General features: G+C 46.8%; 2 protein-coding genes across 7 annotated transcripts in view; both read left to right on the forward strand.

The window, feature by feature from the left end:
* The first annotated feature begins 8,019 nt into the window (after positions 1–8,019).
* DDX52 (DExD-box helicase 52) lies at positions 8,020–16,222 on the forward strand. Its single transcript, XM_026107623.2, has 15 exons — positions 8,020–8,161; positions 8,307–8,523; positions 8,866–8,996; positions 9,187–9,372; positions 9,628–9,771; positions 10,443–10,554; positions 11,081–11,153; positions 11,318–11,521; positions 11,835–11,925; positions 12,427–12,549; positions 12,777–12,927; positions 13,303–13,378; positions 14,278–14,349; positions 14,880–14,972; positions 15,516–16,222. The coding sequence occupies exons 1-15, from the start codon at positions 8,075–8,077 to the stop codon at positions 15,556–15,558; spliced, it is 1,803 nt and encodes a 600-aa protein (XP_025963408.2). The 5' UTR covers positions 8,020–8,074; the 3' UTR covers positions 15,559–16,222.
* A 2,682-nt stretch (positions 16,223–18,904) lies between these two features.
* Positions 18,905–23,274, forward strand: part of SYNRG (synergin gamma) — a 43,719-nt gene continuing 39,349 nt past the window's right edge. For all 6 annotated transcript variants that reach the window (XM_064523098.1, XM_064523099.1, XM_064523100.1 and 3 more), the window contains exon 1: positions 18,905–19,060. In XM_064523098.1, the coding sequence (XP_064379168.1) occupies positions 18,963–19,060 (98 nt within the window). In that variant the 5' untranslated portion in view covers positions 18,905–18,962. The remainder of the gene's footprint in view (positions 19,061–23,274) is intronic.

Raw genomic sequence — 23,274 nt, forward strand, 5'->3', positions numbered from 1 at the left:
TTTGTCGTTTCTGTGTGGTCTTCTGCTCAAGTTATGCACCCGGGGTAAAGATTATATTGCACCAGTGTCGTCCTCCAGAAGAGGAACTGAAATGCTTAGCGAAACACTTTCGAGGATCAGCACCATGTATTTGGGTAAGGCCCTGTAAATCCCACAGTCGTCATCTGCTGCTGTTTGGCAGGTGTCGGTTCAACAGGCAGCATGAGACCTGGAAGCAGGCTGCGTTCTCCCGTGCCGGAGCAGTGATACATTCGCATTTGGTTTGCGTTCCTGCAAACCCCACCTCGGGGGCATTTCTGCCTGGGGCTCAGTTTGCTCCAGAGAGACGGGGCCCTTGGCAAAGCCCTGCCCAGACCCGGGCTCCAAACTCCCTCATCTGTTCGGGCACGGCGAGCTGGAGGTCGGAAGACCCGTGTCCTCTCCCTCCTGTGGCATTAATGATGTTGCCCTTACTCTACCACAGCTTATTCCTCATCCTTCACCAACTGTAGCAGCTGAGTGTTAAGCAAACCAATTAAGAGCTGTCTCCCAGGCAGACAAAGAGCAACCCCATCAATTTTGGGTATTGGGCCCACAGGTCAGTAAAAAAAGAGGGGGAGGAGGGAGGGTGCACTATTATTGCTGTAGGTTTTGAAGCGCTTTGATTGCCAAGAGCTAACATAGCTGAATGCCTTGGAGCACGTCGCGGCGAAGGGCGACCCTTCAGAAGATGCGGCACAGGGCTTCGGTTTGAACGGCGCTCCAAAGCGTCCGTGTTTGTTTTGGAACCTGTTTGTTTCAGAAGTCAAGTGTGGGCTCCCGTGGGAAAGGCTTTCCGCGCGGAGGGCTGGTGGCTCGCCTCCGCGGCCAGAGCGGGACACCCCGGGAGAAACCCCGTGGTGGAGCGTCTTTGTGAGTTTTCGCTATCCCAGATAAAGACTGGAAGTGAAAAGCTGGAAGAGGACGGGAGGCTTGAAGCCTGCTTGGTCCCTTCCGTGGAGACTCGGAAGTGATGGACCCACTTAGTAAAGCTCAGGGAGAAAAGGTGCAGGTTTTTGTTTTCAGATAACCACTTTGCACCTTCCTGCTCACCAGTTCCCTCTCGGGGCAGCTGAGTGCCAGGCTGAGCCCTTCTGAAACAGCCCAAACTCTGCTCCTGGGCTTAGTTCCCATCGGAGCCGTATGAGTCAGGAAAGAGATGATTTGGATTCCTTCTTTATGCCAACTAGTGTTTTGCTCCATGAGTGGCTCATGAAGCTAAGTTTCCCCCAGCTGATGCATATCCAGCATCAGGTCAACTGACACCGTTTGGTCCCGCAGAGGAACGGAAGGTAATCTAGCAGGAGGGAGGGTGGGCAGGGACGGAGGCACCGCAAGGCTTGCTGCATCCTAGCTGGTGCTCCGAGGGGCCTGCTACCCTCTGGTGCACATACCATGGTGATTCCTGCGCCAGCTTTAAGGTGGACAGAATGAGAGGCTTGGGGCGTGGAAGCTCTTTGTAAAGCGCCGTTCAGTAAATGACTCAGTGCCACCTCTTCTGTGTCAGCGCTGCCCTCCAGAAAGCTTGGCAGAGGGAGGAGGAGACGGTGAGTGGCCACTTCGGGGAGCGGAGGCCTGCAGGCGCAAGCCTTGAGAAGGAGACCCGGTGGGAGAAGGAAGGGCTGAGCCAGGGAAGGCGGAAAAGTGTATGGAGGGACACATCTATGCACAGACACTGACCCAGAGGGAGAAGGCTATCGCTACGGAGCAAAGCGTGCGTGGTAAAAGGAGCAGGATAAAGTCAATAAAGTGAATGGAACAAATGATTACGAGGAGGCAGTATTTACCCAAGATGTGTGAATTTATGGAGTTGCCCAACAGCCGGGTGTGTGCTGTCACCCGTGCCCCAGGTACCGGGACGTGGAAGGGAGGAAGCCTGACTTCTTCCTAGAGGATGTTGCGGATGCTGCAAATACAAATGAGCTCGTGGCGGGAAGGTTCCCTGGATTCGGCTATAGCCTCCAGCCGAGGAAACCTCTGCATCCTGGGAGGTGTTGCCCTGAGCCCCCCTGGCCCAGGCCCTGCCCTGCGCAGGTGGCGTGCCGGGTGGGTGCCAGTCCCCCCGGGGGGCCGGGTGCCTCTGCGGCTTGTCGGTAAGCACAACACGCCGTCAGCCCTGCTCCGGCAGGTAACTCCGGCCCCAGCACCTCCTGGTCCCCAGGCACCGAGCAGCCCCCGAGGGCACGGCGAGACGTCCCGCGCTCTCGGGCACCGCTGCCCGGCGTCCCCGGCGTGCTGTCCCGTGCGATGGGTCAAAAGGGAAAGCATTGTGCTCCCCCGCGGCCAGCAAACACGCTCTGCCCTTTGAAGCCTTTGAGCGGATTTGGTTAAGCCGGTGTCCGTTTGACGAGTACACAGAGAGGAATGCAGAGACTGCTTGTGTTTGAGGCTGGGCTGTTTGCAGACGTTGCTAGCTCCCCTCCTCTGCGCTGCGTCTCGGCCGCGGGATCAGATATGCAGAGCCCAGCGGATGCTTTGCGCCGGGCAGGGGAGGCTGGCGCCCTGCAACGCGCCCCTTGGCCGAGGGCTGAATGAGCCGCGCGATCCCACCATCCTCCTGCCAAGGCTGGCGCTTGCGATGCTCCACGTCCCATGGTGGAGCGAATGAACACAGAGCTGCTTCTGCAGCCCCGGGCTCCGGCAGGCCCGTCTTCTCCGCGGTGCCGTCCCAGCGGGTCCGGCCGGCGAGCCCTGCAAGCTGCTCGCCACGCTGCAACGTACGTCCAGGCAGGCGCTTGCGTCCCCTGCTTTCCTCCTCGCTGCCAGGCACGGGGAGAGCTCCTGCACGGACTAAATGGGCACGGCATCGCGCTGGGCCGTTCACGGGACAAAGCAAAGATGCTTCATGAAAGGAGCCTGGCGTCACCACGTGTGGCCAGAATAAACATTGGACATGAAGGGACTCGGCCACGGGCTGCATTGCACCGGCCCGGGAGCTGGGCTCTTTGCTGCTCGGTGCAAACAGGTAAACAGTGGTATAAAAGCCCACAGCCGAGGTTTCCAACGGCGGAGACCCGCGGGCGGCACGAAGGCTGGAGCCTCCTCTGCGTCCGCACAGCGCGTGTGTGCTTAGTGCTGCACAAAGCGGGCGAGGCGGCGGGGCGATTCACCCCCCTCTGCAGACGGGGAAATGGTCGCGGGTCCTGCAGCGGCAGGAGGGCCGAGGGCTGCGCGGCTCAGCCGGGAGGGGCAGCGCACGGGGGCCGCGGGAAGCCGCAGCCGCCGGCCGGGAGCGAGGGCGGAGGAGGAGAAAAGGGGGAGTGCGTGCCACTCAGCTGAGCCGGGACCACCGGAGCGCCCCTGAACCGGGATCAGGAGGCGTGCCGACTCCCTGGACTCCTGTTTCTCTGACCCAGGGACTAACCCTAAAAGCCAGAAACCTCAAACATGCACTGAAGTGTTGTCCCATCCCAGTGTCCTTGTTATTAGCGATCTGCACAAAACCTGAACCTCAGGAACTTTACATTCTCTCCTAATTCGAGGAACTTTTATTTTACTTTTATGTTCAGCAAAATTAATTTTCCTCTCTGTAATTAAGATGCCGCCCAAATGGATTCTTAATTACAGATAAATCACAAATCTACACACTCAACTGTTATGCTTTTCAAGTAATAAAAGAGATCATTTGTCTTCTTCAGATGAACAGAGACCAACTAGCACACCATTTCCCCCTTTATGAAGAATTCATTTGCCTTAGAAAGAAAGTCTTTAAAAAAACATTGCAAGGATTTCTTGAATAGAGGATCAAAGCTCCCACACCGCTGGAAACCATTTTTGCTAAATAAGATGTGGGTAAAGAAAAAAAAGTAAAAGTTTTTTGGTAGCAGTTGGGATTACAACACCCTTGGGAGGGACGAGGACGTGGGGTCAAGAAGTTGTGACCAGGTTAGCAACACAGGGAACAGAAGGAGAGGACAAAAGAACAGAAAGTGGAAATGGACAGATGAATGAGGAAGCATGTTTCTTTGCCGAAAGAGAATAGATGCTACATCAATTCATACTGAGAGCTAAAGGATGAGGGCCTGTTAATGGATTGGGGGACACAGCAGGGATCAGAGGTCATGAGTGCACTCAGCTAGGCTAATTGACTGTTATGTGCATATTAGTGATGATAATTTAGTATGAGAACGGGACATGGGGAGCAGATATGTAAAAGTCCCATTTCCAAGCTTGGTTGTATAGTTCCTATCTTACAACAGCTAAAAAATATACCAAAATTTTTTTTTAAAAAAAGCTATTGGCCTTAGCTGGCTTTCTTCAAGAGGGGACCCATGGGTGTCTTCAGGCTATAGGTGAGTGTCTCTGACCCGATTGTGCATGCGATGAAATAAAAATCCACTCACCAGACTTGCTTTGCAATCTCACAGCTTTTTATTTCAGTGTCCCCCATTTGGGATGGCCCAATGAGCTGACTGATGTCAAAGACAGAGCTTGGACTGACCGGTCCAAGCCCAGCCCGAGCACCCGGGCAGCAGCTTTGGGCCGCACCATGCCACCCACTTTGCAGAGGGTGCAAGTGTAAGCGCAACCTGCAAGGGGCGAGCGGCCTTGTCCGATGCACGCGATGACGCAGGCGGAGCAGTGCTGGCCGCGACGGTGCCCTGCCTCTTCTCCGCTATTCCTGTTCCTGGCGGGACGTGGCTGCGCGGGGGTGAAGCTGGGGACCACGGCTCACCAGGACGCAGCCAAATGGCCGGGAGCTTTCTAACTCAGCTCACCTGAACCTCCTGTACGCAGCCGCCGAGCTCCCCCGAGCATCCCCTTCAGCGTGTGGGCTGCTTCGGCCAGAAGAGTGCCCCAGGATTAACTTTCTGCCTGCGCGTGCTGCAGCCCAGGTACTTGTCTGCAAGAAAAATAAATGAAGGGGAGAAACGCCATAAAGCCCGGGACTCTCCCCCGTGTCCTGTTTCAGTCCGCAGGCGTCCTGCCAGAGCGGGGCCAGTACTAGTGCGCTGCTGCTATAATTTTATGCCAGCCACGGTGTGTCGGAGGCACTTGAGTTCCCTGGCACGTACAAGCCGATGCAGGAGGCTAATAAAGACCGTGAGCTGGTCCAGCAAATACTCCTGTCCACTTCGCTTGAGCTCAGCGGTGGCTGGCAGGGCTCTGCTCAGGGCTGGCTTTGGTTTGGGTTCAGCACAGCCTTTGAGGAGTGCTTGGGAATGGATTCCAGTTTGAGGGAAGAAAAATGGCCCAGGGTTTGGCTCATGTTCACTCCTAAAGTTCACACGCTGGTTTCAATCACACTCTCTAGCTCTGCTTTGCAGTGGCCACCCTGATCCCAGCGAGGCAGTTGCTCCTTGTGCTCTCTCTGACAGATCTCTGGGCACCGAACGCTGCAATGACGATGGCTCTTGGTGCCCCCTTAGCTGGCATGCGTGGCTCCTGTTCGCTGCGGTGCACATGGCATGAGAACTCCCCAGCAGCTTTGAGGAATGCACTTTACTTTCCCTTTACTGTTTTGGATTAATTACAGGGGACAAAGAAAGCTGTCTTTTCTCTCGTGGTGCTTCTCTGGCAGGTATCTGAGGGGGGGTCACATCTCCGAAAGTGTGATGTTGCCTTGCTCAATACCAGCAGGAGTGCTACTGAAAAAGAGTGAAATCAGTTCCAGCCCATCTAGATATTTTAAGGATCAAATACAGCGTTGGAGGATAGGTGCAGCTCTGAGCTGACTTTTGTAGAATCAAGATCCAGCCCGGTGAGCTCTGCTAATAGCAGAGGATTTCCCCGGTTACATCAGGCTGTTGGATCATTAATTACTGCATTAGTTGCTGGGCTGATCTGAAAGGCCCACGCTCCCCCTTTAAAGGCCTTGCTGGAAATTCGGTGTCAGCACCGACTTGGCAATTAGTGCCTAGTAATTGATAGAGCAGCACCAGAGAAACAAAACTAAACCTGATGCCCTGACAGGAGAAGTTTTGCTTTGCATTAATGTAGGCTGCTCCATTTTTGTATTTCGCTGACTGCGCCTGGCATGCAACGTGACCGCTCACCGCCCCAGTCCTGTGCGTTCGCCTCTCTTTCCACTCCCAGGGCAGGGCCAATTGACCTTAGCGTGAAGGAGACTCGAGCCCCAGGGCTGTAAGTGCCTGAACCTGGGCCGGTGCCATCGGGTGCTTTTCCCAGCAGCGGCTCAGGGAGGTCCTGGGCTCCTGACTCCTGGCTTTCTGCCTCCGCGGCGCCCAGCACTGTCACCTCAGGAGCAGAGCTGCTCGCTGTGGACCACAAAGGGACTTCCCTGTCTATTGACGAGGGGAATATTTCCCGTTTCCTCACTCTTGAATCTGCTGACAGCATCTCTGGGGTGAGTGATGGATATTGGTGGTGTATGGGAGATGATTTATAGTTCTTTGTTACACAAATTCCTCCGCATTCTTCCCCGTCCTCTCACAGCAACCATTAGTCACTTCTTCCACCAGACCCGCAGCAGTGTCCACCCCGGGAACGGCCCTGAGGATGTGGCTTGGCGGTGAGTCCTGCGCCGGCTTTATTCACTGTAAATGCATACGTAGAAAGGGATTGGCATGGGGCACAAAAGAAGGAAGCAGCAGCGTCGTGTCGTTGCAGCCACCCGAGGTTTCCATACGACTGCGTCCATCTCTCCACTGGGAAGTCAAAAGGTTGGCAGAGAAAAGATGCTATAAATCAGGCAGATATGGACTGTAGGGAGGATCTAGTTTATGCAATTTTTCATCTCAAAGCATGTAATTAAAGAAGCGACCATTACAGGAGGAACAACCACCGCCTGTTTTTCTTAGGACTCTCAGAGTTTGGCAATGTAAACATTTAGCCCTTGAGAATTTTATTGCATAAAATAGTTTTTGTAATGCTGATGTTATGCTGCTTAATTGGATTTGTGTTTGTTTTACTTCAAGAATTCCAGGAAAAATAGCGGTATCATTTGATCTGATACAAGGTACTAGCAGCATACCTGTATTTTTAGGGTCTCAAAGCTTATCGTAATGAATAAATGCAGGAATTGAATAAATTTTGATCTTTATCTCTGCAAAGTTTTTTGATTGGCTTGAACAGCTGAGTTGCTTGGTTTGTTTCTCCTGTCTTTGCCTCTAGAACTTTTTTAAGGGCAGTAGCAAGCAATGTGTGTGAGGCCAGATTGTATCAGTGTAAATCGAGCATTAAGCAACTACACCAAGCACATGCTTGACTTTAATTTAGGTGTTATCAGGACTGCTCACCTGCTTTATGTTAAATGCATGCTCAAATGCTTTGTCGATCCGGGGCTTAAAATCATAAGGCTGGCCCAGGACTGAGCCCTAAATATTTTTGACTGAAATGGGTTTGAATCAGACCAAGCGAGGATGGTCTTAAATTTTCACTCAGAAAGATGGAGCCACTTGTTGCACAGCCCGAAGGGAATTCCCAGGCAATTGATAAAGGGAATATAAATGAAAAAAATTGCAACTTCTAATAAACCAGTGGTTCACTACCTCAGAGGTATCCAGGACCACGGCTGACATGTCTGAGAGGCCGAGCGTGTGTTGCGACATGTCTGACAGAGGAGCGCTTGGCCCACCGGGCCTTGGAGACCCACTAATGACACCGTAACTCGGTGAAGCACAACAAAAACACACTGTAATCCAGTGAAAACACAGGCATGAGCACACAAGGCTTCTCATGGAGCCTTCAGTCCTCTCATCGAAACGAGGCCTTCTCAAAAGCCAGGCGACGCACACCTGTAATGAACCCGCCACCAGGAAGAGGCGGAAGGCCCAGACACCGCACCGGGCCCCCCAGGCGTGGCGCGGCTTTATGGGGGGGCGCCGGGGTCGGTGCCTGCGCCTCAGGCCGGCCCCGAGCCCCGGATAAACCGCGGAGGCGCGGAATGCGGCGGGTCTCGCCCTGTTTTGCTGCCCCGCCGCGCGGTTGCCATGGCAGCGCGGCCCGCGCCCGCGAACATGGCCGCCGCGGGGGCGTTGCCATGGCACCCGGCGTGTGTGTGCGGGGCTGTTGCCGTGACGCGTCCCCGCCACCGGAAGTGCTCCCCGCTTCCGGGTCAGCGCGGTGGGCGCCGGGAGACGGCGCCGGCTGCAGCATGGAGGCGCGGGAGCTGTTCCGGCGGCTGGGCGCCGGCGCCCGCTTCGACGTGCGGCGCTTCGGGCGGGACGCGCGGCGCTTCGGGGTGCGGCGCCGCCGGGGGGCCGGGCCCCGTCCCCGTGCCGTGCCCTCGGCGCTGTGGCCGGCCCGGGCTGGGCCCCGGGCCCGGCGGCGGGGGGCGGTTGTGCGGGCAGGCGGCGGTGTCTCACCGTTTTCCCTCTCGGCCCCAGGTGGTGAAGGGCAGCGGCGCCTCTCCGGGGAGCCTCGACTTCTTCGGGCACAAGGAGGGAGCGCCGCCGGGGCCCGGCGAGGCCGCCCCGCACCGAGAGCCGCGGGACGAGGGTGCAGCGGGGGGCGCCGGGGGGGAGCGTGACGCGGGGACCGGGAGAAAGCGGAAAGCAACGGCGGAGAGCGGCGGCGGGAAGAGGAAAAAGAAGAAAACGCAAGGTATCTGTGTGTATGCACCTGCGTCCCGGAGAGAGGGCCTGACTGAGTTCGCACTTACTTAGCTTTACTTTTTAAATCTTTAGTTAGTTCTTCTACTGGAAAAGAGATTTCTGGGTTTTTTGGCTGGTCTGTGTCAAAGCCTGCAAAATAACTGAGCCAACATGCAGCGTTAAGGCACGGAGATGTAATCACCATCCTGCCAGACTCTTTGCTAACTTCAGCGGCCATGAGTGCAATAAGGTTTTGAGGTGTTCCCTTTTTTTTTTTTTTTTTTTTTTTTTTTTTTTGCCAAGTAGCTTCTTGCCTGAATTTTACTCATGGGAAATTTCTTGAAACTTCTAGAATCTGTGTCTGTGCCAGAGTTGTCAGAAAATAATGGAATAATGTGGATGTCCTCTCTGGAAGCAAAACTCAAAGATGCAAGAGACAAAAAACCTACTGCAGAAAGACTTGAACGCTTGAGAAAAGAAAAGGTGGGACTAATGTAGCAACAGATTATTTGATTTCTGTGGGTGTTTCATCTGAAAGCTGAAGTTCATTCACAGTAACTGCTGTTGGGCGGAGGGTGGACCAAGGATGGCAAAAATAATCAGAAGCTGAATCCATTTGTTTAGTTTTATGCTGTGAAAGAAAGAAAGAAAGAGTTTGTCTTACACCTTTTAGATAAACCGCTTCAGGAATCAGCACAAGATTAACGTTCAAGGAACAGATCTTCCTGACCCAATTGCCACATTCGAACAACTTCAGAGGGAATACAAAATCCACCCTAAAATCATGGAGAATATTCAGGCTGCTGGCTTCCAGGTCCCAACACCAATCCAGATGCAGGCCATTCCCGTTATGCTTCATGTAAGTTTTCTTGTATTGTGTTTTATTGTACTTATGGCAAAACTTGGATAGAGGCCTCTTTTTACAGTTACAGCAGTAGTTAGTTTTAAATATGTTTTAAATATCTATCAGCCCATCAGAGTTCAAAATTTAGGTATTACGAGATTCTTGGTTTGTGCCTTTACTAGTGTCTTCTGTTTGTAGCATTAATATTTGCATGGATATGTTTTTTTTTTTCATCTAGTAAAATATAACGCACTCCTGTTTTTCTCACAGGGTCGGGAACTTTTAGCTTCAGCTCCCACTGGGTCTGGAAAAACACTGGCGTTTTGTATTCCTCTCTTAACACATCTGAAACAACCTCGGAACAAAGGATTCAGAGCTCTGATCATATCTCCTACCCGAGAACTTGCTAGCCAGGTGTGTGCGGGGAAGAGGAGTTGTAGTCATACTTATGTACTGTCTGTCAAAGTTCTCACTCTTACTGTGATTCAGAAAAATGGCAGACTAATAGGTTTTTTTTTTTTTCTCGCTTCTCAAATATCAGGAAAAAAGTAAATTTGAATGTTTCTTTTAAGTCTTTGTGAAATGGTTGCGTATCTAGTAGCTGATAGATGATGAGATTAGGGACTCAAGTTTCTTTTTTCATATTTTAAAACTGCCCAATGTTTAAGTATTCTTAATAGCTATTGTCATATTTGGAATTGTTACAAAAACTTTATCTGTTTACTTGAAATCTTGTGTTTGGGACAGTAACTTTGTCTTGAATCTTTGTTGTTAAACTGAAATAAAAAATACTACTTTGGGCAGAGTTCCATTTTTTGTACAAATGGGAGAGAAAGTATAACAGCGTACATTGTTAGAGACAAAATATGGCATTCAGACCCATGAGAACTTTCAAGTGAATAATGTATGTTAGAAAGCTAAGTTTTATAATGCTAGGAAAACTAGTCAGCTTTCTCTAACCCAGTGAAATCTGGGTGACGTTTGAAACTAAAACTTGAGGAGTGCTTGGGGTTTTTCTGATTACAATAGCTACTCAGCTTGGTAATGAGTACAAACTTTAATCTGTGTTGCTGGTTTCTTTTCAGACACATCGAGAGTTGGTAAAATTGGCTGAGGGAACTGGCTTCAGAATACATATGATCCACAAAGCAGCTGAAGCAGCTAAGAAGTTTGGGCCCAAATCATCTAAGAAATTTGGTAATTGTTTTAACTACTGAAGTGTTTCAGAAGATTTCTAAAATGACACTGCTAACTCTTCTCTTCTGCATTTGTGGCTTTTAAGAGATCATTTAATGCCACTCAAGTCATGCAATCCATTGCTCAACACTAAAAGAAGTAGCTTGCATGGAAGGAGTGGGAAGTGAGCTCCATGACAGTAGACCTTTTTAAATTGTATGCTTAAAAAAGGTGAATATCACAGAAGGTAGGGCACAAAAGAAGAATGCAGGGGGATTGATTTTTATATTCAAACCACTTCTGATAGATTTTAAGAACAATTTACTTCAAATCTTCTAGTTCTAGAGAAATCCACAGCCTTTTACAATATCTTCTGCTTAGTTATTCTTACCCAAAATAGACTGCAACAATGAAGTGGCTTGCCCTGGTGTATGTCAATAAACCTCTGGCAGATTGGATTGGAGCCCTTGTATCTTGAGGCTTTAAGTCTGTTTTGTTCTGTAGGTTTGTTTTTTTTCTTTAATGTTTTGGGGTTTTTTTCCTGTAGATGTACTGGTTACTACTCCAAACAGACTCATTTATTTGCTGAAGCAAGATCCTCCAGCAATAGACTTGTCCAGGTACTGAGAATCTTTATTCAGTCTGACTTTGCTACTGACTTCTTTCTTACTGTTGTTACTGAAAATTGAATGCATGCGTAGTCCTTTTATCTGTGATGGTGTGTCAGAACTTTTGTCTTCTCCACAAACAACTGTTGCTGAAAAGAGAACCTCTCTGTTCCTAGTGTCGAGTGGCTGGTGGTTGATGAGTCAGACAAACTGTTTGAAGATGGGAAAACAGGATTCCGAGACCAGCTGGCCTCCATATTCCTGGCATGCACGTCCCACATGGTGAGAAGAGCCTTGTTCAGCGCAACCTTTGCACACGATGTAGAGGAGTGGTGTAAACTCAACCTTGACAGTGTTGTTCTGGTGTCCATTGGAGCAAGGTATGTGTGCAGTTGCACTCCCATGGTTTCTCCATTCCTGATCAGATTATTTACTTTCTTTGCATCACCATTCCACTTGGTTGTATATCTGTGTTATTAATCTTGGTACTCAAGAAAGTGTCCCAAGAAATCTTCCTTAGATATTGGGGAAAGTGTTATTTTCCTTTGCCTGTTAATTTCATCAAATAAACATTAACCTTAGGAGCATGTGCTGGTGAAACAACTTTGTCTTGCAGTGTTTCTGTCTCACCAGTTAATATTTTGTATGTATGACACTAATGGTGGTGTGTTTCTGTTGGATTTCTGGTTTCAGAAACTCTGCAGCGGAGACAGTAGAACAGGAGCTTTTGTTTGTTGGATCTGAGACAGGAAAACTAATGGCAATGAGAGAGCTTGTTAAAAAGGTATTTTGGCATGATTGCTTTCTTCCTAAATGAGCCATGTGTTCTGTCAGAGACATAATTTCATAGGTCGTAGGCTTTGACAGATTTTTAAACTATTGTGCAAATCTGCTGTACAAGAGGAGGAGTAAGTATTCTCCCTATGAAAACTGAGAGGATTCCCCATTCTTGGTTACATATTTGAGTCTTAGGACCACTCTGTATTAACAGTCTGTCTAATTTTACTTTGGCAGTATGAGTGCGTTCTTCATGTATATTTAAAAAAAAAAGATCTCTTAGTTTCTGTGGATTAAAATGCAGCATGGTGCTTAAGTCAAAAACCATTCCGCCAAAGGCAGTGGAGTTGAACTTGCTTAGTGCTGACTCCCAAAGTTTCTGTTAGTCAAAAAAAAGTCACCCTCTGAAATGTAAAATACTGAGGCTGGTTAAGTCTATAGCAGCACAGTATCTGCAATCAAAGGTAGGAAAAGGACTTGAACCTCAGACAATCGTATTCTTTTGCAGGGTTTTGCTCCTCCAGTCCTTGTTTTTGTACAGTCTATTGAGAGGGCTAAAGAGCTTTTCCATGAACTTATTTACGAAGGCATCAATGTGGATGTCATCCATGCAGATAAAACTCAGCAACAGGTAAGAGGATTCACTTCATTTCCAGAAAGACTTTGGAAACATGTTAAAACAAGAGCGTTCTAATGTGATTTCTGATAAGTTTTACAAACAGTTAAATTACTGTAGGCTTTAGTTTGGAGGTTTAGGTTTATTAGCTAACATCATGACAACTTTTGGTACATAAATTGATCTCTGTTCTCAGATTGCTACTTAGACTGTTCCTAAGTACGCTTCTTTTCTTTTCTTAGAGAGATAATGTAGTACACAGTTTCAGAGCTGGGAAGATCTGGGTGCTCATCTGCACAGCTTTACTAGCTCGAGGAATTGACTTCAAAGGAGTGAATATGGTCATTAATTATGACTTACCAACGAGTGCAGTGGAATACATCCACAGGATAGGTGAGTGATTGTTCATAGAGCATGTCCTTTTTCTCAATTTCTCTTAATGGAGATGCTCTTTTGCATAAGCAGAGATGCTGAAATAAAGACTCTGCTACAGCACTGACTTATACACCACCTAAGCTAGCTTATCTCTGGGCTCAGCTTTCAGTAAAACTGACTTACTTTTTGTCAGGCTTCTGTGAACCTTAAGTCTTTAGACCCTTCAGACATGCCTGTGCTTTCATGCAGCAGGAACAATCTCCAATGATCAGCTGCTTGGTAGTACACGTGGTATATATGCACATCAGGAGACTAGGGCTGTGAAGAACAACAGTGTCAAACAAAGATACTTTAAGTAAAATCCCTACTCTTTGTAAAATTTGCATTTGACAGGTCGAACTGGAAGAGCAGGACACACAGGAAAAGCAGTCACTTTCTTTACAGAAGATGATAAACCTTTATTACGAAGGTAAATCAGAAACATGATGTAGCAAAAATACTCTTTGCATTTTCTTTAATGTACTGCTGAACCATATGGTTCTTTCTGTACCACACACCTTGTAAGCACAGTATTTCCATGTTCTGCAAGCCCTTCTATGCTATAAAAAACTCTTACAAGTGTGGATAGAGAACTGGGTGTCAATTATTGTGGAACTGCAAGGTGATGCCAGAATATGGGAAAGACGAAGAACGCTTCAGGTTAAGGTTTATTTTTGAAGCCATTCACTAATGCAGCCAAAGATAAATTGGCATCCTTTCACTTGCTTCAGTCGTGTTGCCAGTAATGGCAACATAATGGCTTGCTTGGTAACATCTTTCAGCAAAACTGATTATTTTGACTGGAACCCAGTTAAAGGGCAGGTCCAAGAATCTGTACAACTGGCTTTGTTCTTGCTTTGGTTGACCTAAGTCATTTGCCACGTAGAAAGTATGACCACTTCGTGCTGTGATTGGGTGGGGTTTTTTCCCCTTTTTTTGGAAGTTTTTGTTAATATACAAAACCACAGTTGTAATCCAGTCCTTTAATTTCCTTATTCTTGCAAAGACTTGATAATACTTTCTTGTTTGGCATATTCCTTTTCATTCATCTGCCTAAAGTGTGTAATCATCCAGAGTTTCAACTTGCTTAAGCTATTCAAATGGAGTTATTAGTTTCAGTTATGCCTTCTGTCTTTGTTTTCTTGCTCAGTTCAGTTCAAACTTGCTTGGCGTGTTTTTGTGTTGTCATTTCTTGCTTAAAAAACAAAAAAAAACCCCAAAAAACCCAAGCCAATTATTAGGAATCATTGTTTTCCACAGTAGTTGCTTATCTTTCTGTTCAAGCATGCACTGTCAGAGTTCATCTTTTCTCTCTGCTCTCCTTTGCAGTATAGCCAGTGTTATTCAGCGAGCTGGCTGTCCTGTGCCAGACTACATAAAACATTTTCCCAAACTGCAAAGGTATGTTTCTTTGGATAGTTTTACAGTTCCTTTTCCATTTTAAAAGCCTGCATGATTGGTGCTGAATATATAAGGTTGCAAAAGATCTACTAGTTTGCAGTATAGTTGCAGTTTATGTGCAAAAGAAATCTTAGAGTGTGATGGTGGCATTTTACTTGCATAAAAATGGAAACAAAAACCTCTCAATTGGAGAAAAACAGTTGACCCCAGGAAAAAGAAAGCCCTTTACTCTCTTGAGTTAGCTTGGACAAATGGGGCGTGGGAGTGTATCTGTATAGATAGATATGTATTTGTAATTAGTGCTTCTGTTTGCACTTTTTTCATATAGGACTTATACACAGGTTTGTGTTTTTAGACGCTATTATCTTTTTAACCCTAATAATAAAATTGGTTTTGTTTTTGTTTCTTTTAATGCCTTGGAGATAATGTGGCTGAACTGATCTTGGAATTTAGTATCTACTGTTTATGCTGGATGTTAATTTTTGCCCTTTATAGCTATTTAATCCTTCTTCACTAAATGTCGTTCTCAGCAAGCAAAAGAAGAAATTTGTTAAGAAACCACTGGCAAGAGAAGCCATTTGTACAACCCCTCAGTGCTTCTTAAAAAAGGCCAAAAGAAAAAAGTAAGTGGGTTTGTCCCAAGAGGAGGTAAGAGATCCCCTTTATCCAGAAGAGGCCCAGCAAGCTTCCCCCAACTATCCTACTAATAGTAACTGCTATCTTATTTGGACAGACCACCAAGTAACAATGCTAGTGATGATGGTGAAGTTTTAGTGCCACTATCTGGCATTACCATATAATAGCTAGAGCTTACTTACATTTGGGAACTGTCTTGACTGGAAGGGAGACATTATTCAGGATGATGTGCCTTGGAGCAGAGCTGCTTACCTGAAGATAACTGCTGGATAGGATTTTGATAAAAAGTGAAAAGTGGTTTGTTAGGGATAAGAATAACACTGTCTGGCATGTAGCAGTTTGGCATAGTACACAGTAATCAAAACAAAAAACCCACTACCCCATCTTCAGAGTGTTGCTACCAAAGGATTTATGTTTAGCTGCGCTAATATGATGTAAAATGACTATCTGGGTAACTGATAACTGACGTGTACTTCATCTTTTTGATGCGTAATGTTTAGCTGTCTTAGTCTCCAATGTGTTTCTTGTAGGAAAACTACAAAAGAAAACATAAAGGGAAAAAAAGAAAGTTAAGTTAAAAATGATTTTAAAATGATAGTAAATTACAGACTGTTTCAAAAAGCTGTGTGATGACAAACTACTTCATGAGTTGAGGCTGACACCCATATCTGTACGGAAGAACAGAAGATCAAGGATGGCTGCTAAGGAGAAGAGAGAGAAATACTACTATTCATGGCCAATGTTTCTTTTTCCTTCTGGATGAGGATGGATGTTTACATGCAGGAAAGTCTCTACTGGAATTACAGTAGAGGATTTCTGAATGCTTCTTATAGAAGATGAAAATTGTTCTTGCAGTAAATACCTTAAGCTACCAAACAATCTCAAATAGCATTTGTTTCTATTAACTATCATGCAGTTTGTATTGCATCTTGGAAATATTCTGTTCTCTCTTGAGATCATCCCTAACACCTTTGTTGAACTTTCACAAGGTACAGTGGCAGAGAATGCACAAAGTTTACTGTTAGGTTTGGTAAATACAGCTGCTGAAGACTTCTGTGGAAACTTAAAGAAAATTTGCATCCTCTGTGAATGAAGTAGACTTGTTTCTCCTCCTTTTTTGCTTTATATAAAATCAGTTTGAAATAAGCAATATTTTATGTCTGTAAACCCCAAGAATTTTACATTGTTTCATATTTGGATATCAAAACAGAATAAACAATGTCATAAGAGATTCTAATACAGAGATTTATGTCTGTTTATACAGCCTTGACAGAACAAGTCTGCAGGCATTATTCCTTAGCCTGTTATGTAGAAGGGCAAGGCTCCATGCGTTTTCCACCTCCTCCTCTTCTATGTGTTCTCAGTCCACTGTTGTCATGTCAGAATTCCAGTAATGCAGGAGTGGCTTCTCCTTTGCAACAATAATCTTCCTATAAGCAAGCGTTCCTGTTACAGGGCTAGCTTCTTGCAGTGTATGCACACTGAGCTTTGCCTTCAAGGCTTTGTCATATTTAATCCATTTTGGAAAAGGATCCTAGATCTGTAGAAATCATTTACAATACAGTTCTGTTAATTTTCCTGTCCTACTGAATACTGTGAAGTTTTGTAAGAAACTTTTTTTTTTTTTTGGGGGGGGGGGAGTGGAGGGAAGAGAAGACTGATGGAAAAGACTTCTGCATCCTGTTTTGCCTATTCCTAATTCAGTTCCCTATTCAGTTACACTGAAGCTATGTTGTCTTTGTTTTCTTTGCAGAATTAGGATTATTCAGGAAAAAATGTCTTCATTTTAACATCTGTAAATGAATCTGCCTGTATCTTTTGGTAAGAATGCACTCATATATTCTGTGAAGTGTCAAGTTGCCTGCTGCAAGACACTGATGGCAGATACAAGATGGGATATATTTAATAACTTGAGTAAGAAATTACCACTATTCACCTTTAAAAGCACTGCTAATACATAGAATATATATGCTTATTCCAGTAGTGGTAGCAGGAGGGAAAACAGCTTTTGACTGTGAGCATCTTTGTCTTGCACAGCATGGTGCAATTTTAATTCTGAAGAAAGAAGGTGCCATATTTCTCTTTTGGGGGAATTTAGTTATAAAATGAGACAGCTTAAAACTTCATCTGGCTTTTTCTAAGGCTGGGTCGGATTTTAATGTGTTTTTTGAAACTTTCATAGGCTACTGATCAGCGTAAGCAGTGATATGTCTCAAGATTTACTCCTGTGTAATGAAAAATTGTCATACTGAATCTTACACCTTTGCACCTGCCTGAGGGCAAAGAGGAGCTCCAGCACTTCTATGCTTTCTAATGTATTTTAGCAAGCTCCGGCTGATGTTATTAAGAGATATGAGCTGCTTCTGTGCAACTGTATGATTAACTAGTAAATCATAGTGCACCTAATCGCAGTGCTTTTATTCTACAATACTTCTGAGGTTTTTGGCTGACAGTTATAATGTAATAACATTGAAGTAATACTTCAAATGACGTGGACATGGCCAGCTGTTACAAACCTGTGTTTGACCAAATTAGGCAGAACAATTGCTGCCCTTGCAGGGGGTGTTGCAATGGCAATGGAAGAAGACACAGCTGCAGCTGGATTTCACTGCCAACCCCGGGATTTAGATTTCCCATGCCCTATTACTATCTGAGGAGAATGGTGGCATTTTTTAGTTTTCACAGAAAAGTATTAGTGGCTTCCTTCCTCCTTTCTCTCTGCAGTGAGTAGCTGCTGCTGGTGCTGCTGCTACTCCTGCCAGCAGCACAGATGGCAGGAGAATGAGACTGGGAGGCTGTCAGGGGAGCTGGAATGCTCTTACCGCTGTTTCCTATAATGAAAATATTACCTTGAGCAGCAGAGTTACGGTTTCTGTTTTTCTTCCTGTGCAGTGTTGCACAACATCGAGCATGGAAGAAACAGTTGGGATATGTCTAAGTGTACAACCTTCCCCTTCCAGGCTGCCAGCTGAAATACAGAAAAATTACAGTGACTGCCATCATTTGCCATGTTACTTGCAGTGATATTAGCTTATTAGATCATATATTAATTTTATATTGGTTCAGATCGTGCTTTAATGAATTTAATAAATAGGTGGGAGATTGATTTAGGCGCCTAAATGTGACTTTATCAACATAGCCTCAATTTTAAAATCACTCTTGACGGGACCAGACATAAATTAGCATACTTGTGTAAATTGGAAATTTGTATCAGGCTCTTGTGGATTTTTTGGTCTCGGGGTCAAGGAACCCAATGTTTATGGGTCCGTATATGTTTGAAGACAGCCTGTTCCTCCATAGATGCCGTGAGGGGGCTCATAGGTGGTTTGGAGAGAGGGGAGGCTAGGTGGTAAGCCATCTCCTGGAGTCGCTCACCTGACACTCGGAGACAGCGCTTAGGACTGGTTTTTCCCTCAGCACAGTTACCTTGGCCATCGAATACAGCCACTTTCGGCTGCTTTTCGCGGTGGCGGCCCCGCTGCTGCGGGCGCAGGGTGCCTCGGGACGGGCCTGGCGGCTGCGCCTGGGAGCGGGCCTGTGTCTCGCCTCACGCTGGGGCGTCCTCGAGGCACCCGCGCGTCCCCTCTCCCCGTGCGCGGCAGGCGGGGGCTGACGCGCCCCGGCAGCTCGGTTTGGCGGTTCTCCCTCAGGGCGACGCCGTCGCCTCCGTAGGGACCGGCCTGTCCTGCCGCCTCACCCCGGCGGGGCCCTACAGCGCTCCCCGGGGCGCGCGTGCCTCGTGGCGGTGTATAAATATATATATATTTATGTATATACGTATGTATGTGTGTGTGTGTTGATGCGGTGGGCTATGTACAGGCGTGCCCCGGCGGGGCTGCGGGCTCCGCTCCCCCCGTCCGCCGCCATGGGGGCCGCGTCGGGGCGGGGAGGGCCGGGGCGGGCCGTGAGCGGCGCCCGGCCCCGGAAGCCGCCGCGGCTCAGCTGACAGCCGCTGCCGGGGCGGCCGGAGCGGGAAGATGGCGCTGCGGCCGGGGCCCGGCGCGGGGGGCGCCGGCGGGGCGGCGGGCGGCGCGGGCGGCGGCGGAGGCGCGGCGGGCGGCGCCGGGGCCGCCAGGTCGGTGGCGGCGGCTGGGCCGGGTCGGGCGGGGGAGCGGGCAGCGGGGCGGGAGGGCCGCGGCGGGGAGGGGCAGGGGCGGAGTGGGGGGGACACGGGTGGGGGGCGCGGGTGGGCCCACAAGGGCAGGGTGAGGGGAAATGGCGGCCTGAGCGAGGGGCTGAGGGCGACGTGGGGCGAGGGGGCCCGTGGGGCAGAGACGCGGGGTGCGGGCGGGGATGCGGGGGGCGAGGCGAGGGGGCGCAGGTCGGTCGTGGGGTGGGGGCGGCGAGGCCCCAGGCCGGGCTGCGCCCCGGAGGCCGCGTTGGGGCCGGGGAGGCTCTGCGTTTTGCTGTGATTTATCCCATTTTTGGCATCGCACCTTATCTCCCCTCCCTGGCCTTGGGCGGTGGTTCCCAGATTTGGGCAGCTGTGACCCGCTTTGCTATCTGCTTCCACAGCTGCCGCCTCAGAAATTTGGGAGAAGGGGGTTCGCGTGGCCCGCGAGCGCTCGTGGGGTGCCGGGGTTGGGTGGCGGCAGGCGCTGCTCGCCTTGCTGCGGGATGGGGCGCCCGCCCGCACCGCTGCCCCGGGAAAGCCTCTTCCCTTCTGCGTCCCGTGAAGGGCACTTCAGCAAAAGCCGGAGGTTGAGGAGTGGTGTCAGGGGACAGAGACGCTGGGAAATGAGGCAGGTTAACAAGTCGCTGTGTTTTCAAAAGGATGAAGAGCTTCGTATTGTGCTGCTTTTGTAACTGGAGATCTAGTAATACAGATATATCTTTTTAACCTAGGCTCTTATGTGCTATTTTTCTATTGTCCTACTTTTACAGAGGAACTGAGTTGGGTAAACTATGCTTTGACAAAGGGAATTTAAATTCATTGAGTCTTCTTGGATACCCAAAACGTACAGTTTTGTCTGTGTTGGCATAAATTCATGGGGGGAAGGTCTGCGCCGTGACGACCTTTGCGGGGTGCGTGCGTGCAGGGAGCCTTCCTCCAGCTGCCTTTAGCCAGGTTGCTGCTCTGCGTTTCTGAGTAGGCATCATAGGTGCTCTGGGAATAGAGTTTGCAAAGCATTTGGGAAGGGAAAAGCTCAAGTATATACCTATGCGTGTGCATGTTTTGGAAGGGCTAGGAGGCTGTCTTTGTTTTTCGCCATATATACAAATCTGGAGTTCTCACAAGCAGCTGAATAACCACCCGTCCTTCTCTTAGAGCAACACTGTCTGCTTAGCAAGCATACGTGATTAAAAGAAGTAACAAAAACTGTCAATAAACTCTAGATTTTGAAAAATAAGAGGATTTTAAAATCCTTTTTTCTCCTTCTTAATATTTTGGGGGTTTTGAGTTTGAAGACTGGAAGCAGAGGAAAAGCTTCTTTCTGTGTTTTTTTTTCCTTTGTTTCACTTTCATTATTGTGGACTTCTGGGTAGAAATTTGCCATTGAAAAATACTCTGACTTAGTCTATGTTGTACTGATAGAATTGTATTCACTAGGAATTAGGAGGCTTAAAAATCTGGTTGTAGATGGGAAAATGTTATGTGTAGTTTGGAGCTTTTGCAATAAATACAAATACAGAAAAGGAGCTGCTTCTCCTCACCCTCCTGCTTTTTGACTGAAGCCGACTTTTTTTTGAAGCTCCATATCTAAGATACTTATCTGATAGAAATTTGCAGGTTTATATTACTGCTTTGAGGTTCCAACCATGTTGCTTTGTTTTCCTTGTGGCAAACGCTGCACAAAATAGAATACATAGTTTGTATCTTTCGGTCTAGGTTACATTTTCTTACTGTGTTACCCAGAGTGGTCTGGCTGGCTGCAAGAACCTAGGTGGTCAAGAGCTTCTGCTGTTAATAACAACAGAAATGTCCACAGGTCCATTTAAATCCGTTGTAAAAATAATGGGGAATAAGAAACTATATTAAAACAGCATGCCTGATAGTAGTCAACTAGCTAATATATCTTAAACAACCAGAGCCAAAGGACTGCATTGTGTAGAAAGGACATTCGATCATTTTGGAGCATACCTTCAGCTGGTTGTAATTGTTCCTTAGCCCCAAAGTAGTATATTGTTCTTATGGACTACTTAATTTATCATGCCCCTCTTAAAAACAGGACAGTTTCATCTCTTTTTTCTTTTAGGTGTCCGTCGATTGTGTAATTCTCTTGTCAGTATTGTTTTGAGACACCTAGAATTAAAAAGTCTCCTTTAAAGGAAAGTTACTTCTTGCTCCTATCAATATATAGTAATTCAAGTTCTGTAATTTTCTATAGTGCTTCAGTTTTGTCTAAGAACTTACTGTGGCAACTTTCTTTTTCAGTGGTGAGAATCAGTTGCTTTAACTTGATGTGTGTAGGTGTACCGTTTTTTTTTTATCTCTGAAAAGTAGTCTAGAATTAAAGTTTGTTGCTTGAATAAAGCAATTCACGGGGGATTATGTATGTGTATTTGTGGCTAATCTAGGCAATTGCTTAGCTAAATCTTGGAGCGAGGTCTGTGATGGATCCTAGCCACACTCTCAGAAAACTGTGTTAACAGAGCTGGCTTTGCTGCTTTTGTTTAACCAGCTCTTCTTTCAGACTCCTCTAATTAGCTGCAGTTTTCTTGTTTTTTTTTCATCGGAGACTTATAAATAAATCAGGAGTTCTGTAGAAAGGGATAAATATTTAATAGTCTGGCCTTTATTTGCTTCCAACAAGCAGTGGTACCTTGCAGCGCTTGTTTAGATGACATTACGTTTGCTGATTTGGAAGAATTGTTGTTTCTGTGACCGGATTCCCCACAGAGAAGGGAAACACGAAACTGAGAATACCTTTTGATACTTGTGAGCTTTTAAAGTTTAACTTTTAATGTTCTGTAATTCTGAAGAAACAATTGTGTGGGTTTTTCGATGCCTAAAATTGTTGCACTTGTGGGTCTGACTTATGTCAAAAACTGCACGCATCTGAAATTACACCCGTTTTAAGAGGATGTGGTACCCAGGTGGCACCTCCACTGGCAGGAGGCAGCGAAAGGCGAAATCCCACGCAGGCAGGATCCGGTCAGTTGGCTGGACTTCAGCCCTTGCGTGGAGAAAACCACCTTTCTGACCAAGATGGGGATCATGGGTCCAGCTAGGATTTTAAAAGCCAGCTGTTTGTCTTCATGATATTAATACCTGTATGCTAATAACTGGGTTAAAATGACCAAATTGAACACCCCTCAACTGAATATATTTGGTCACAGTTTAGACTGCTTGAACTGAATCCCGTCGAGATAGTCCAGCACTTGTTTTGAGGTCGGATGGTGTGCATCTACCCAGTGTTTCAAATACAGAAACTAAGAATTGTGGTGGTGATTACGAATGATAAGACCTGGGCCTGTTGGAGCACAGCAGTGTGTATTAGTTATGGAAGGAGAAATTAGTGTGTATTGTGGTGGTTAGGGCAAAAGAAAAAAACTAAGGTATTAAAAAGATTCCAAGTTAGAGGAAGAAATGAAGAATAATGTAGGTTGTCTTGGTGACCATGTAACCTGCTGTCTGTATTATAGGTAGTTACAATTAAATTATGCATTTGTCCACAAGCTGAATTCCTTATTTTATCTTGGTACTCTTATTACACCATTCTTTTATATTTATAAATCAGGATGTCTTTCTGAATGTACTGAAGGTTTTTAGAAACTGTCTGCGGTCATTTATGATAGCGTTTTCTCCTTTGCCTTTTTGGCAGTTTCTTTTAAATCTACCCTTGTGCTGAGGGATATTGAATATCTATAAATATGTTTCTTTGCATAGTATTTTGATGCAATAGCTGGCTGGGATGTTGAATGAAGTTCTCGTCTGGTGAATTACTGCTGACGTATGTTTCTAAGCGTTGCTTGCAAATGAGACTTCTAAACTAGGTCTTTTTTCCTGTTTGGCAGCATAGCACATGCTTTCATTTCAAAGTGGGGGCTAGTAATTGCCATTATAATTTCAGTTGAATTTATAACAATTCTTTCTTCAGGTGTGTTTAGTCCTTGATACTTGCATGATTTTTTTTTCATTTTCCACTATTTTTCTTCTAATTAGATGTAATTGACAAAATACAAAAGTTATATATTAACACATGTATATATATAAATTATTTTGTGATACTTATTGTTAGTTAGTTGGATAGTTTATTTGTCTGCAGAAAATCTGTTACTGAACAGCTGAGAACTATTTCCTGATGCAGTTAATGATCTTGCTGAATCAGATACCTCCAGCAGATG

Source organism: Dromaius novaehollandiae, chromosome 19 (assembly GCF_036370855.1).
Source record: "Dromaius novaehollandiae isolate bDroNov1 chromosome 19, bDroNov1.hap1, whole genome shotgun sequence".
NCBI lineage: Eukaryota > Metazoa > Chordata > Aves > Casuariiformes > Dromaiidae > Dromaius > Dromaius novaehollandiae.

Coding starts and splice junctions, on each gene's coding strand:
- DDX52 (XM_026107623.2), top strand. CDS start 8,075: ATGGAGGCGCGGGAGCTGTTCCGGCGGCTGGGCGCCGGCGCCCGCTTC. Junction 8,524..8,865: donor GAAAAAGAAGAAAACGCAAG/GTATCTGTGTGT, acceptor TGAAACTTCTAG/AATCTGTGTCTGTGCCAGAG. Junction 12,550..12,776: donor CAGATAAAACTCAGCAACAG/GTAAGAGGATTC, acceptor TTCTTTTCTTAG/AGAGATAATGTAGTACACAG.